This window comes from Jatropha curcas, chromosome 6 (assembly GCF_041381405.1).
Source record: "Jatropha curcas cultivar XTBG-Jc1 chromosome 6, XTBG_Jcur_1.0, whole genome shotgun sequence".
NCBI classification, from domain to species: domain Eukaryota; kingdom Viridiplantae; phylum Streptophyta; class Magnoliopsida; order Malpighiales; family Euphorbiaceae; genus Jatropha; species Jatropha curcas.
The window spans coordinates 5,826,462-5,840,846 of NC_143156.1; the positions used below are offsets into that span (position 1 = coordinate 5,826,462).

Genomic DNA, 14,385 nt, shown 5'->3' on the forward strand with positions numbered 1-14,385 from the left:
AACCACAAGACCTAAATTGGCATATACCTAATCCCAAAGGGATCATTTGCTATTTTGATGACCTTATGGGCATTCCAAATTCAACATTTCTTTAATTTCCCCGAATACAATCAAGGAACTTATTCCATCCTAGGATTCAAAATGAAGAGGGGTGATATTATCCTCCTCTTTCCTTTTTTTTTTTTTTTTTTTTCCCATTCAAATTATGCTTTTCTGATTCTGTTAATAAATCACTCAATCTAAAAATCTAAACTTGAAAACCAAAATTTCAAAATTATGCATATTCATTTGGAAGGCTATTAGAGAACTAACCATTATTTAAAAAAAGAAAATTACTATTCCAATAGTTATGAAGGGAAATTAAATTAATTAGTCTATTTAAATTATAACATTATCTTCATTTCGGCTTCTTTTGGCAAACAAAAATTAAAACCAATGATTATTACTTGGATTCGGCCTAGGCAAGATTGCTATAAACTGAATATTGATGCGTCTTTCAACAAATTTTCAGCATCCGGGGGTGCTATCCTCCGAAACAGCCATGGTAATTTTGTTGTTGCCGCTTGTTTCCCGATTGATGCCAGGACAGCTTATGATGCCGAGCTTAAAGCTTTGATTTGGGGGCTTTCTTGGAGTATTGATAAAGGTTTTTATCCCATCCAGGTGGAAATGGATTGCCTGGAACTAGTTACACATGTTAATCGGACACAGTGGATTAGAGCAGGTCCTTCGGTCTTGCAGCGTGTTGCTAATTTGTTGCATCTTCACTCTTCTTCCATTCATCACATATGTCGTGAAGGAAATCAAGCTGCACATCTTTTGGCCACTCATCGTAGACTTCACTATACTTCTCTTTCTTTTACCTCTTTTAATTCTTTGCCTCCTTTGATTAAAGGAATTGTACTTTTAGAGGCTATAGGGACTCAATATTTGAGATAGAAATAAAATAAAAAATATCTTTTGCAAAAAAAAAAAAAAAAACATTATCTTCTACCTTAATATCTTTAAAAGGAAAAGAATATTATCGCTAATCATATGTGCCTTGATAGATCTTCTAACATTCTTTAAATGATATAATTAGTAATAAGTTTTAAGTGTATGTGTTTTCTCTTATAGTGTAGATGAAAATATTATTTATACCCATTTGGTTTTTATTGAAAAAATAAAGGAAAAAAAAAAACCTTATTCCTGTCTAGGATACTTAAATATGAATACTTTGAGAAAGGAAGAGAAAGGAAAAGGGTTTCTTTGATATATATGGAAGTAACTTTGGAAAATATAGTAACGAAGTCTAATGTCTTGAAGTTAACAAGAATTTGGCATATATTATAACAACATTAAGGTTGTTAAAATCAACAAGACCATGTGTTTGCAAAGTACCTTTCCCTTTGAGACTGCGAAATTTTGATTATCAAACATGAAAATTGTCTTTGTGGGGCCCACATTAAGTAGATGAACACCAACCCTGATACTTATATTAAAATAAGTGTAACAAAAGAGAGAATTACTTGACACTAACTAGTCTTTTAAGGGGATATAGCCCTTCCTCCTGGTTGTAGTCTGACAGTGTACATGAATTCCATTAAATATATATGCTATATTTACATGGTATCAATAATTTGGTTAAGTTTTAAAATTATAATAGTATGATTCTATAGCTTTGATTGGTCATAATAAAATAAAAGTTTCATAATATTATTAAATATTTTTCATTTCATAAACAAACTTTTATTTACAAGTCATACTTTTTTAATTGGTTGGAAGTTTTTATGGACCCAAATAACACTTAGTTGGAATTTCTCTGCAAAATACTTGGGCTGGCCGGCTCCCCCTAATTCCACTGCTGACTACAACATCCTCAACCTCTTCATCTTTCTCTTTTCTTCATCCTCAACCTCGTCCTCCTCACCTACCGCATTACTAAAGCTAAGGTGAGGATGGACGCCACACTTAACAATCGGATGGACGCCATACTTAACAATCGCGTTGTAATTGCGACGAAATTCCTCATCTAGAGCGTAGAATTCAAAGACTGTCTTCCTGTTATCTAAAGGGACCTTAATTCTCTCACTCCAAAAGACCACATGTTCTGAATGAAGGACCAAACAATTGCTTGACCGTTGACCAAAAAATTCATAACGCCGAGGTATAAACTCCTTAACCTGGAAATAATCTAGTTCTTTCACAGTCTCGTTCGTGAAAATATCGACTGTGTAAACAACACTTAATACACCATGCCAAACAGAGTCCAAAAACTTTGGATCTATAACAACGCAGAGACCAAATTGCACCCTCTCGTGTTGTTTGGATGATGAAGACAAAGTCACAGAATATCCACAGTTATTTTGATACATCATCCTTTGTGGCAGCTCATTTCCAGGGTAAAAAATCTTCTGTACCAAGAAAATCGCAGTTATTTTGATAAAACCTACAGAGAACAGAAATTAATGGTATATATATATATATAGCAGATGAAGAGGGAGAAAGGCATACCTTTCCATTCGGCAGAGGTGCGGCTAGTAAATGATCCACAAATTCATTACACTTACCCAAATCCAAATTGAAGCAATTAGCAAATGCAGATGTAACAATGTTGTCTAGTTGGAATAAGCTGGATGCTGATTTCAGACTAGTGCAATTATCTCCGTATATTTCATATAATTTCGAGAGAGATGGAAGCTCACTTGGTAAATATTTTAGTCTCTTACATTGTCTAAAACTCAAATAACGCAGCTTAGATAGTTGTTTGATGCAATCAGGTATGCTCTCGAAATTATTCCCACCTATAACTAACTCTTCCAGTGTTGAATCTGAACGGCAAAGACAGCTAGGAAATTCTGATAGGCCACAAGATTCTAGCCTTATTTTCCTCAATTGTCTCAACAGATTGACAGAAGACGGTAGTCCTTTGATACGAGTACCTTCAAGACCAAGCTCTGTTAGAGATTCCAAATTCCCTATGTTTTCTGGCAATCTCTTTAGATTTACACATCCGCCGAGATAAAGAACATTAGAGACTTCAGATTGCAAATGCTGTCCGGGAGACTTTCAAGCATTGTAGAATCATTCAAGTTCAGTACGGAAAGTCGAGAGAGAGACCCAATTGATGAGGGCACCTTTTCTATTCTAGTTCGTTGCAAATGTAGCTCCTCTACGTTACACGGGAACTCCGGAAACTCTGCAAGTTTTAAGCATTCAAAGGCCCTAAATTTCTGGAGACTTTTCAAATCATGGAGGCTTGGTAAAGTGCAAAGACTATTGCAATTCGTTAGATGCAATCGAGTAAGCTTGCTCCAATATTTTGGATAGGGAAACTCAACCAAACTTTCACAGTAACTCAGATCTAAAAACTCAAGTTTTGCGGCTTTAGACAAGTCTGAAATTCTTATTAGCTCCTTAGAGTTACTGAGATCGACGAATTTCAAATTTTCCAGTTGCTGCAATGAAAAAGAAGTGTAAGAATAAAATCATATATCTAAGGTTCGCAAAAACTACCTGCAAAGAAGCATTCTAAATCCTACCTGAACTCCACTGCAAAGTTCTTTTAGTTTGCTTGCACGCATGCGAAGTTCGACCAGATTCTCTACATAAGAACCCAGCGGCAAAGATTTTAAAGGGAATTGATACCAGTGGAGTAACCTTAGCTCTTCTGGCAGAAAACTGAGGCCTTTAGGAAGGTATACTTTGATTTTACTGAGTGAAGCATGGAACTTGAGAAACTTAAGATTATACATTTTCTCAAAGGCTGTAGGTTTTAAATTTAGCTCTCTGGCAGTAGACATGTCCAATGATATGCCCCCTGAAAACAAACAGCCAAAATAAGTGCAAAAAGAAATCCAAAAGGTCATTAGAATTGAAGTTTTTTCTTAAAAAGTAGTAACGTTTTTATAAAGCTCAAAATATATAACAATAATATTACTCAAATATATTGATTCTTGCCTCAGCTCTTGTGAACAGGTAATATATATCCTTGGGATCCCACAGCCACCCACGCTTTCCAAACTGTTTTTCCTCGCGAACAATATCCTTGCCCATTTGCTGTAGCAAGTCATGCATATGTAACTCATTCATTGTGATGGTGATGAGAGATCTATCAACGAGACGACTTATTCCAGATTTTGAACCAGGGACATCCAATAGACTTTCAACGCGATGTTTATCTTCTCCTTTAAACATGCATGCAATAGCAAGAAAGATTTCCTTTTCATTCTCACGTAGTCCATCATAACTTATTCTCAATATATGCTTGATTTTTTCATCAGATACACATTTTAATAGTTCCAATTCATCTACCCATACTTCTTCGCTCTTGCCATACAAATTGGAACCTAAAACTTTGAGAGCCAACGGAATGCCCTGAGCATGATCAATGGCCATATTGGACAACTCAAAATATCCTGTTCTTGGAAATTGTTGCTTGAAGGCATGCTTGCAAAACAGGCAGAAAGCTTCACTTGTATTTAATTTCTCAACTTCATATATTGTCGCACCAAAGTTCTTAAGCAATTGTCTATCTCTGCTTGTCATAATTATTCTACTCCCTTGACCATAATCAGCATGCTTTCTGATTAAAAGTTCTTCTCGCTGCACTAAATCCACCACATCATCAAGAACTATGAGAACTTTTTTTCTTGAGCGCCTACGTCTATCGAAAAGAGACAATGTACAGTGATTACTTGAATTTTCTGCCCCTAATAGATCAGAAAGAATTTCCTTTTCTACATCAAACAATGTGTATTTTTCTAATCTTTCCTTAACATTTGCAACAAAATATCGGCTCGTAAAATGAACAGAAATTCTATCAAACACTTGTCTAGCAATGGTTGTTTTGCCGATACCGCCCATCCCCCAAATTCCTACAACTCGTACATCTGGCGACCCAAGGCATAACAATGACTCAACAATCTTGACTCGTGAATCAATTCCAACTAACCCATCATCATAAGCATCATTTGGATACACAATATTTAGTTTCTTCAAAGTATAGCCGACAATTTCCTCAATTAACTTGGAGTCAGACCTGGTTATATGCATGGAAGACACGACCAATGACCCACTAAAAATATAAAAAAATAGGTAACCAAATTTATAAAGAATACTAACTAGGTTTACAGCTAAAAAAAAAAATTCAGGAATCATATAAACATAAAATAACAGAACGAGGACAATTGTACTTAATGTTTTGTGAAACCAATCCTGACATTTCTGAAATTTCTCTAAGAGCTTGGCACCAACTATCAACCTTGTGCAAATACTCCGGTTCTTCTCTATGCTTAGCTATGGCATCCCCAAATTTCCCTGTCAGATTTTGAACATGGCTTGGATCTACTCGGTAAAAAACTGGTAAGACCATCTGCTCCATTGTTTTGTTGCACTCAAGTATCTTCACAAGCTCATCCAAACACCAGGGAGAATATGCATAATTTTCCGAGAAAATGACCACTGAGATATATGATTTATCAATTATTGCAAAGAGGGATGAAGAGATGTCTTCACCCCTGTCAAGTTTTTCATCCACAAAAGCAACTATTTCATTTTGACTCAAAGCTTTATGGAGGTGACTGAGAAATACATCCCGGACATCTTCACCTCTAAAATTAACGAACACATCGTACTGCTTCTCCAGTTTCTTCAGTGGGGAAGTGGAAGAAGAAGCCATAATATATTACTCTAATAAAAAACCCAAAAAAAAAAGAGAAGAGAGATTACAGATATATAGTTGGAGATAAGACTCCAAGATTTCCACTGCAATTACTCCGAAGGAAGGAGATTACACATTTAAAAGCATCAGACAGAATTCTGATCTACTTTAATCATTTAATGACCAAAAGTGAAAATCATAGAAGAAAATAAGAATCTTTCCTCTCTTTTTGAAAAAATAAATAAGTTAATTTAAAAAGAGTGAAAACACTCATAAAAAGAATCAATAAAAAATCTGTTGAAGTTACAGGTGGAGATAAGAATGCTATTGTAGCGATACTTTTAGTACAGTACCTTGGCTAAATCTATCCGCGGTTGAGGTGAAATTTCCTTCTGAATCCCTACTCCCAGACTTATACGTGGCCCATAATTAAAGTAAAATATGGTGAAAGGACAGATAGTAATATTCTGTTAGTGGGCGATATGATATGCAACATGTTGATGATGTCATGACTATTAAATTTCAGGCCAATTTTACGTTATATGGCAAAAAAATCCATTAATTATCACCGAATCAGTTACCGAATCAGCTACCATATCATAAAAATTGATTCCCATTAATTTGTCACGTAAACTGGAGACAGCTAATTATAATATTTTATAAATTTAGATATTCAATCATTGTTGTATTTTATAAATTTAGATATTCAATCATTGTTGTTCTTCGTTGAGACATCAAAATAGAAAAAATATAGAAAGTTCAGACACTAATATAGAATAATTTTCTCTTAAAAAATTAATACTAGTGGAGTAATCTTAGCTCACGGGAAAGAGAATGAACACCTTGAGGAAGGAATAATTTGATTTCACTTCAGAATGAAGCAGAGAACTTGAGAAACTTAAGATAATACATCCTCTAAAGGTAATTTAATTTTAATTAGTTATTAATTTGTCTATTTAAATATAAATTTTTTAGTTAATATATTTAAATATAAAACTTTATATGCAATTATATTGTAGCAAAATATGATTAAAGTTTTTTATTTTAAATAATATATCATTTTATATACTATTTATTTTTTAAATATGATAAGATTATAATAAATATATGATAATAATATAATTAAGTATACCAAATGAGACCAAGGATTACACAAGTACTATTTACAATTGACATCGATTATATTATCTTATTACTAAAATTTCTTATTACGTTTGATTAGTGTAAATAAATAAATAATATTTTTTACAATAAATATATTTTATTAAGGATAAGTTGATAACATATTATTTTATATACTATAAATATATTAAATTAACTATATATTGAGAATACTAATTAAGAAGTTTTGTTCCATTCTAATTAGGAATTACTGAATTAGAATCCCACTGTAGAAAAACTTTGTCCTATCATATATATATGTTTAGTTTAAATTGCTTTTGGTATCAAGAATTTGTTTATTTTTGTTGTCAATAATTTTTGGTTTTGCTATCAAGAATATGTTCTTATTGGCTTAATAATTATTTTTATATATAACTGCATATGCTATATCATTATATTTTTTTAATACTTTTGTGGGAGATAACAATGATATGAAAGAATAAATTGATATTCAACATGATGATACTCACAAAAATAATGAAGTATTAGAATGTTAGTTACGAGAATGGATTATTAAGAAAATAATATTAGTTGATTTTAGGAGAAATATTATATTTTTATTATCTATTTATTTTAATATTTTATTTAGAAAATATTTATTACCTCCTCTAACATTCAAATTCTGGATTCAAGAAAATAAATTGTTGAGTAAAATTATATATCAAGTTAGCTAATGGATTTAATTACTTATAATATTGAATGTTCAAAATATTAATAAAACAAAAATTGACTAAGAATAAGGTAAAATATTCTTAATATCATTGATGATTTTATTATAATATATCAGTTTAGATACACTTAGGTTTCATGCTGACACGTCCTAGCTGCTGCTAATAACAGTTCCAGCTTGAATTTCACCAAATCTCATAAATTATATACTAAATTAAGAAAAATATTATAAGAACTATGAATTTGATTGTTAATTTTACATTTAATTAACTATTTGGCCAAATTTAACCTTAAATCATTACTCCAAGAACCCTAGCTATGAATTAGCTCAAATCATTCCATGAAACTTAAAACTTATTGAGAAAAATTGTGAATTAACAAGAGGTTTATGATAGGTGTTAATTTTATAGTGTTTTTAATATAGTTTTTATTAGATTTTGAGTAAGTTTTATTACTTTAAATCACTTTTAGTATAATTGTATTCAAAAGCTTCCTTGATCTTTAATCCGCTTGATCTAAGAGAAAATTTCAGGAATTTGGCACAGAAAAGAATTTTATAACACAAGGCACTTAACTTGTGGCACGCCCGGGCCGTGCTAAAAGGCACAATCGTGCTAGAAGCCAAGGAAACCAATGAAGAGACAGAAGAGAGCACGGTCTGGGTGTGTCAAAAGGCACGGCCGTGCTACAAGGATACCAGGGCGTGTCATATAGCACGCCCATGGCAGCTCTAGGCAGACTTCCAGAAAAAAGCACGCCCTTCCCGTGCTAAGTGGCACGCCCGTGCCTCAGTGCTTCACTAGACCGTGCTACCTAGCACGCCCCGTGCTTCACTGGCCAGACTTCCAGACTAAAGCACACTCAGCCTGTGCCATGAAGCACGCCCGTGCTGCGCAGGCGGAACCAGCGTGAAATTTATACGCAAATCAAGTTTTTCTCACATGGGCCGACTTCAGGGAGTTTCCTAAACACACTAAACAAGACCTGGACCTACTCTTGGGGAAAAAGGAGTCCTAATCAAGAAGAAATCAAGAACCTAAACAGTCATGATCTCCTATAAAGGATTTTGCACTAAATAAGGATTCTATTTCCTAAAAAGAGTCAGACTTGCCTTCAGGAACTCTATATAAAGAGAGGAACTTCTCATAGCAAAGGATCTCATTTTTTATGCAATTTCCTTATATAGTTCTTTTTCTCTCTCAAAGATTTGAAGCATCGAATAATTGTGCCAAGATTCAAGGAAGCTATCAACATAGTTGAGATACAGTTTTTATTCTAAACTCTTCATCTTGTTTCTTTCTCTTATTATTGTCTTTAAATATGATGAATGTTCCTAGTATGATTGAGTTTAATTTAATTACTATGTCCAGCTAAACTCTTATACTAGGGGTTTGATGTAATTTAATTCGATTCCAGTTTATAATATTAGATTTGTTTTTCTTTGTTCTTGTTATAAATTACTATTGTGCTTAAGGCTTCCAGGCAGAAAATTTCCCCTGGATTGAGTTATTTCAATAATTACATTCGGGAGAAGGGTTATTGATATGAAAAAGATAATAATTTACTTGAGAATAATAACTTGATGCGGAAGCTATATGGTTTGACTCAAGGGAGGTTTTCATAAGTTAATAAATTATTAAGTTGTGAATTCGCAGAACAACCATAAAACCTAATAATCTGATTTATGTTTAATTTCATTATTAAAGATAGGTAATTAAACTGGATTAGAATAGCTAACAATAAATCGGGAGAGCTTGTTAGTAACCTTAGGGTTGTTTCTCCTACTTGAACAATTAAAGTTGATTAATGAACTAATAGAATAAGCTGGATAGAATTAAGTGAAATCAAATTCCCTAGTAGCTTAATCCTCTGAATTCTTTTCACTTGAATTTTGTGTTTGATCTCTTCTATTTTTACTTTAAATTTTATTTACCTTACAGCGAATCTCTTTTATCGTCGTCTAAATAATAATAGGTTAACATAATTTTGGTAATTGATAAACAATCCCTGTGGATACGATACTTTCTTACTCTATACTACTTGTTGCGATTTCGTACACTTGCGAAAAACGCTGTTAAGTTTTTGGCGCCGTTGCCGGGGATTGCGTATCAATATCAATACGAATTACCCTTTTATTAATTTAGACACTCTTTTTATTTTTATTTAATTTTCTTCTAAGAATTATTCCAGGTGTTTTATGCAAAGAAGATCGAGAAGGACTGAACCTCTAGTCTTTGATCCAGAGATTGAAAGAACTTGTCGTAGGCACAACGCTGCAAGAAAAACACGGGAAATAAAACCCGAACAAGAAGCAGACATGGCCAACGAAAACGAAAACATAAATGAAAACATAGTCGGACCACCACTTCAACATCCGGTCCGTACCTTGAGAGATTATACAACACCTAGTTTGAATGGGACAACCTCAAGTATTACTAGACCTAGGGTAGAAGCCAATAACTTTGAGATTAAACCCGCAATCATCCAAATGCTCTCTACCTCGATCTAGTATGGGGGTTTGCCTAGTGAAGATCCTAATGCTCACATTACCAATTTTTTGGAAATTTGTGACACATTCAAACAAAATGGTGTTTCTGAAGATGCAATCAAATTAAGACTTTTCCCATTCACTCTTAGGGATAAAGCAAGATCTTGGTTACAATCGTGTCCCGCTGGGAGTTTTACTACATGGGATGAATTAGCTCAAAAATTCTTAGCTAAATTCTTTCCATCCTCAAAAACCACCAAGTTGCGCAATGAGATAATGACATTTGCTCATCATGATCAAGAGAGCTTGTATGAAGCTTGGGAAAGATTCAAGGACTTGTTAAGAAAGTGCCCCCATCACAGTTTGCCCAAGTGGTTACAGGTACAAACTTTCTATAATGCATTATCTCCTAACATCAAAATTACCTTAGATGCAGCTGCAGGTGGATCCTTTGAAAAGAAAGGAATTGATGAAGCATATGAGTTGATAGAGGAAATGGCAAGCAATAGCCATTACCAAAACAATACCGAAAGGAGAAGAACTGCAGGAGTCTATGAAATAGACGCCATTACAGCACTTAATGCCAAGGTAGATAACATGGTAAGGAAATTGGACATGTTAACTACTAATCCTGTAAATTCTGTTATGCAAGTTTGTGATAGGTGCAATGGACAACATGGAATTGGAGAATGTATCATGGACTCTTTAAATCCACAAACTTTGGAACAAGTGAACTATGTGATGAATCAAGGAAGAAAGAATTACCCTTATTCAAATTCATATGACAACAGGTTAAGGAACCATCCTAATCTATCCTATGGTAATCCTAACAATGCCTTGAATGCACCACCTGGTTTCCACCCTCCAGAAAAGAAATCCCATGATGACCTTCTCACTGCTCTTTCCAAATCACACATGGAATTCATGAATGAAACTAGAGAGAACCATAAAATCCAGCAGGCCGCAATAAGAAATTTGGAAATTCAGCTAGGGCAGTTTGCAAACATGATGGCATCTCGACCTCAAGGTACGTTACCTAGCAATACGGAAAAGAATCCGAAAGAACAAGTGCAGGCTATTACTTTGAGGAGCGGAAAACAATTAGATGAACCACCAAGGAAAGAAAAAGAGGAAATAGAACAAACAAAGGTGCCTATCATTAACTTAGAAGAACAGGAAAAGGTAAAACCCTATGTTCCCCCTGTTCCCTTTCCACAAAGATTAAAGAAAGCACAAGATGACAAGAGCTTCCTCAAATTTCTGGATGTGTTTAAGAAGCTTCAAATCAATATTCCTTTTGCTGAAGCTCTTGCTCAAATGCCTAGCTATGCTAAATTCCTAAAAGATATCTTGAGCAAGAAACGAAAAATTGATGATCAAGAAACGGTAATGTTAACCGAGGAGTGCAGCGCGATTATCCAAAACAAACTGCCTCCAAAGTTAAAAGATCCAGGAAGTTTTTCTATCCCTTGTAACATTGGTAATCTTGACTTTGAAAAAGCTTTGGCAGATTTAGGTGCTAGCATCAATCTTATGTCCTATGAAGTTTTTAAGATGCTTGGTATGGGAGAGCTCAAACCAACAAGGATGTCTTTGCAACTAGTAGATCGTTCAATTAAATATCCTATAGGGATTGTCGAAGACGTACTTGTAAAGGTAGGTATATTCATCTTTCCTATTGATTTTGTTATTCTTGACATTGATGAGGACAGGGAAGGATCTCTAATTTTGGGAAGGCCTTTTCTTGCAACTGCTAGAGCATTAATTGATGTTTATGAGGGTAAGTTGACCTTAAGAGTTGGACAGGAAGAAATTGTCTTTGATGTACTTAAATCGTGTAAACTTCCTATGGACTATGGAGACTGTTTTAGAATTGATATTGTTGATGAATGTGTGGAAACCACTTTGCATGTTGAAAATAACATTAATGAACCAAGCACCCTGAATGAAAAAGAAAAGGAACTTCCTAAGCATGAACTGAAACAACTTCCACCTCATTTAAAACATGCATTCTTAGGTGAGAACCATTCTTTTCCTGTTATTATTTCTTCTCACTTAACACTTGATCAAGAGGAAAGGTTGTTGCAGGTTCTAAGTAGGCACAAGAAAGCATTAGGGTGGTCTATCTCGGATCTACAAGGAATAAGTCCAAGTGTGTGCATGCATAAGATCTTGATGGAAGAAGACTACAAACCTTCAATCGAGCACCAAAGGCGATTGAATCCTAACATGAAGGAGGTAGTCAAGGCTGAAATCATCAAACTCCTAGATGCCGATGTCATCTATCCGATTTCAGATAGTAATTGGGTGAGCCCTGTCCAAGTTGTTCCAAAGAAGGGAGGTATGACTGTTATCTCAAACGAAAACAATGAACTCATCCCTACAAGAACAGTCACAGGTTGGCGTGTGTGTATAGATTATAGAAAACTAAATAAAGCAACACGCAAGGACCATTTTCCCCTTCCCTTTATTGATCAAATGCTTGAGAGACTTGCCGGCTATCCTTTTTATTGTTTCTTAGATGGCTACTCAGGGTATTTCCAAATACCTATAGCTCCTGAGGACCAAGAGAAAACCACATTCACCTGTCCTTATGGCACTTTTGCCTACAGGAGAATGCCTTTTGGGCTATGCAATGCCCCTGCAACCTTTTAAAGGTGCATGATGTCCATCTTTTCTGATATGGTGGAAAAATTTATTGAGATTTTCATGGATGACTTTTCTGTGTTTGGTTCTTCCTTCGATGCATGTCTTCATAATTTATCTCTAGTAATGCAACGATGTGAAGATGCTAACCTTGTGTTAAATTGGGAAAAATGTCACTTTATGGTGAGTGAAGGTATTGTCTTAGGGCATAAAATCTCTCAAAAAGGAATTGAAGTAGACAAGGCAAAAATTGAGGTAATTGAAAAACTACCTCCTCCTAACACAGTAAAAGGTATAAGAAGCTTTCTTGGGCATGCAGGGTTTTACAGGAGATTCATAAAGGATTTCTCAAAAATCACTAAACCTCTTTGCAATTTGTTAGTTAAAGATGTTCCATTTGATTTTGACAAAGAATGTTTAGATGCTTTCAACAGGTTAAAGAAGGAGTTAATCTCAGCCCCGATCATCACTACACCAGATTGGACTTTACCTTTTGAGCTTATGTGTGATGCTAGTGATCATGTTGTAGGAGCTGTTCTTGGACAAAGAAAAGACAAGAAGTTGCATGTTATTTATTATGCAAGTCGCACATTGAATGATGCGCAATTAAACTATGCAACTACGGAAAAAGAATTATTGGCTATTGTTTTTGCTTTTGACAAATTCAGGGCATATCTAATTGGAGCTAAAACAATCGTCTACACAGATCACTCCGCCATCAAATACTTATTGGAAAAGAAAGATGCAAAGCCGAGACTCATTCGTTGGGTACTTTTATTGCAAGAATTTGACCTAGAAATTCGCGACAAAAAGGGGACCGAGAACCTCATTGCTGACCATCTTTCCAGGCTCGAATTGGGGGAAGAAGATACAAGCGAGCCACAAATCAATGAAAGCTTTCCTCATGAGCAACTTCTTCTAGTAGCAAATGCTCAAACCCCCTGGTACGCTGACATAGTTAATTATCTTGTTTGCAAAATTCCTCCTCCCAATTTTTCTTATCAACAAAGAAAAAAATTTTTTCATGATATCAAATTCTACTATTGGGAGGAGCCATTTTTGTTCAAGTATTGCAGCGATCAGCTTTTCAGAAGATGTATACCGGAGACTGAAATAGAAAGTGTCCTTAAATTCTGCCATTCAATGGAATGTGGAGGTCACTTTGGAGCAAGCAAGACAGCTGCGCGTATACTAGAAAGTGGTTTGTATTGGCCTAATCTCTTTAAAGATGCTTATAACTATGTTCGTCTTTGTGATCGTTGTCAAAGGTTAGGTAACATTTCGAAGAGACATGAGATGCCCCTAAATAGCATCCTTGAAGTCGAAATCTTCGACGTATGGGGTCTAGACTTCATGGGACCTTTTCCGCCATCATATTCAAATCAATACATTCTAGTGGCGGTGGATTATGTGTCAAAATGGGCAGAGGCTATTGCTCTTCCAAATAACGATGCCAAAAGTGTAATGAGCTTCATCAAGAAGAACATTTTTACACGGCATGGCACTCCTAGAGCAATAATCACGGACGGAGGTAAGCATTTTTGCAATAAGTATATAGATTCCCTTCTTGCAAAATATGGTGTCACTCATCGTGTAGGTACTCCATATCATCCTCAAACAAGTGGACAAGTAGAGGTCACTAACAGAGAAATCAAAAAGATCCTCGAAACCACTGTTGGACAATCACGAAAGGATTGGTCCAAAAAGCTAGACGATGCTCTATGGGCCTACAGAACGGCATTCAAAACACCTATAGGTATGTCTCCATATCGCATGGTGT

General features: G+C 34.9%; 2 protein-coding genes and 1 non-coding gene across 3 annotated transcripts; 1 reads left to right on the forward strand and 2 right to left on the reverse strand.

Annotated features, from left to right (window-relative positions):
- Positions 1-435: 435 nt before the first annotated feature.
- Positions 436-939, forward strand: LOC149495402 (uncharacterized). The gene has a single exon (XM_089723160.1). The coding sequence runs from the start codon at positions 436-438 to the stop codon at positions 937-939; it is 504 nt and encodes a 167-aa protein (XP_089579286.1).
- A 746-nt stretch (positions 940-1,685) lies between these two features.
- Positions 1,686-5,903, reverse strand: LOC105636035 (disease resistance-like protein DSC1). The gene is given in 6 exon segments (XM_089722593.1): positions 1,686-2,393; positions 2,494-3,008; positions 3,011-3,437; positions 3,522-3,815; positions 3,940-5,020; positions 5,175-5,903. Coding segments are annotated over 6 exon segments (3,348 nt in total). The 5' UTR covers positions 5,660-5,903; the 3' UTR covers positions 1,686-1,847.
- A 4,314-nt stretch (positions 5,904-10,217) lies between these two features.
- On the reverse strand, positions 10,218-10,323 carry LOC149495403 (small nucleolar RNA R71). Its single transcript, XR_016321557.1, has one exon. It is a non-coding gene; the product is annotated as a small nucleolar RNA R71 (small nucleolar RNA).
- Positions 10,324-14,385: the final 4,062 nt, after the last annotated feature.

Excerpts from the sequence above, each read along its gene's own strand:
- LOC149495402 (XM_089723160.1), top strand. The coding sequence starts at position 436 with ATGATTATTACTTGGATTCGGCCTAGGCAAGATTGCTATAAACTGAAT.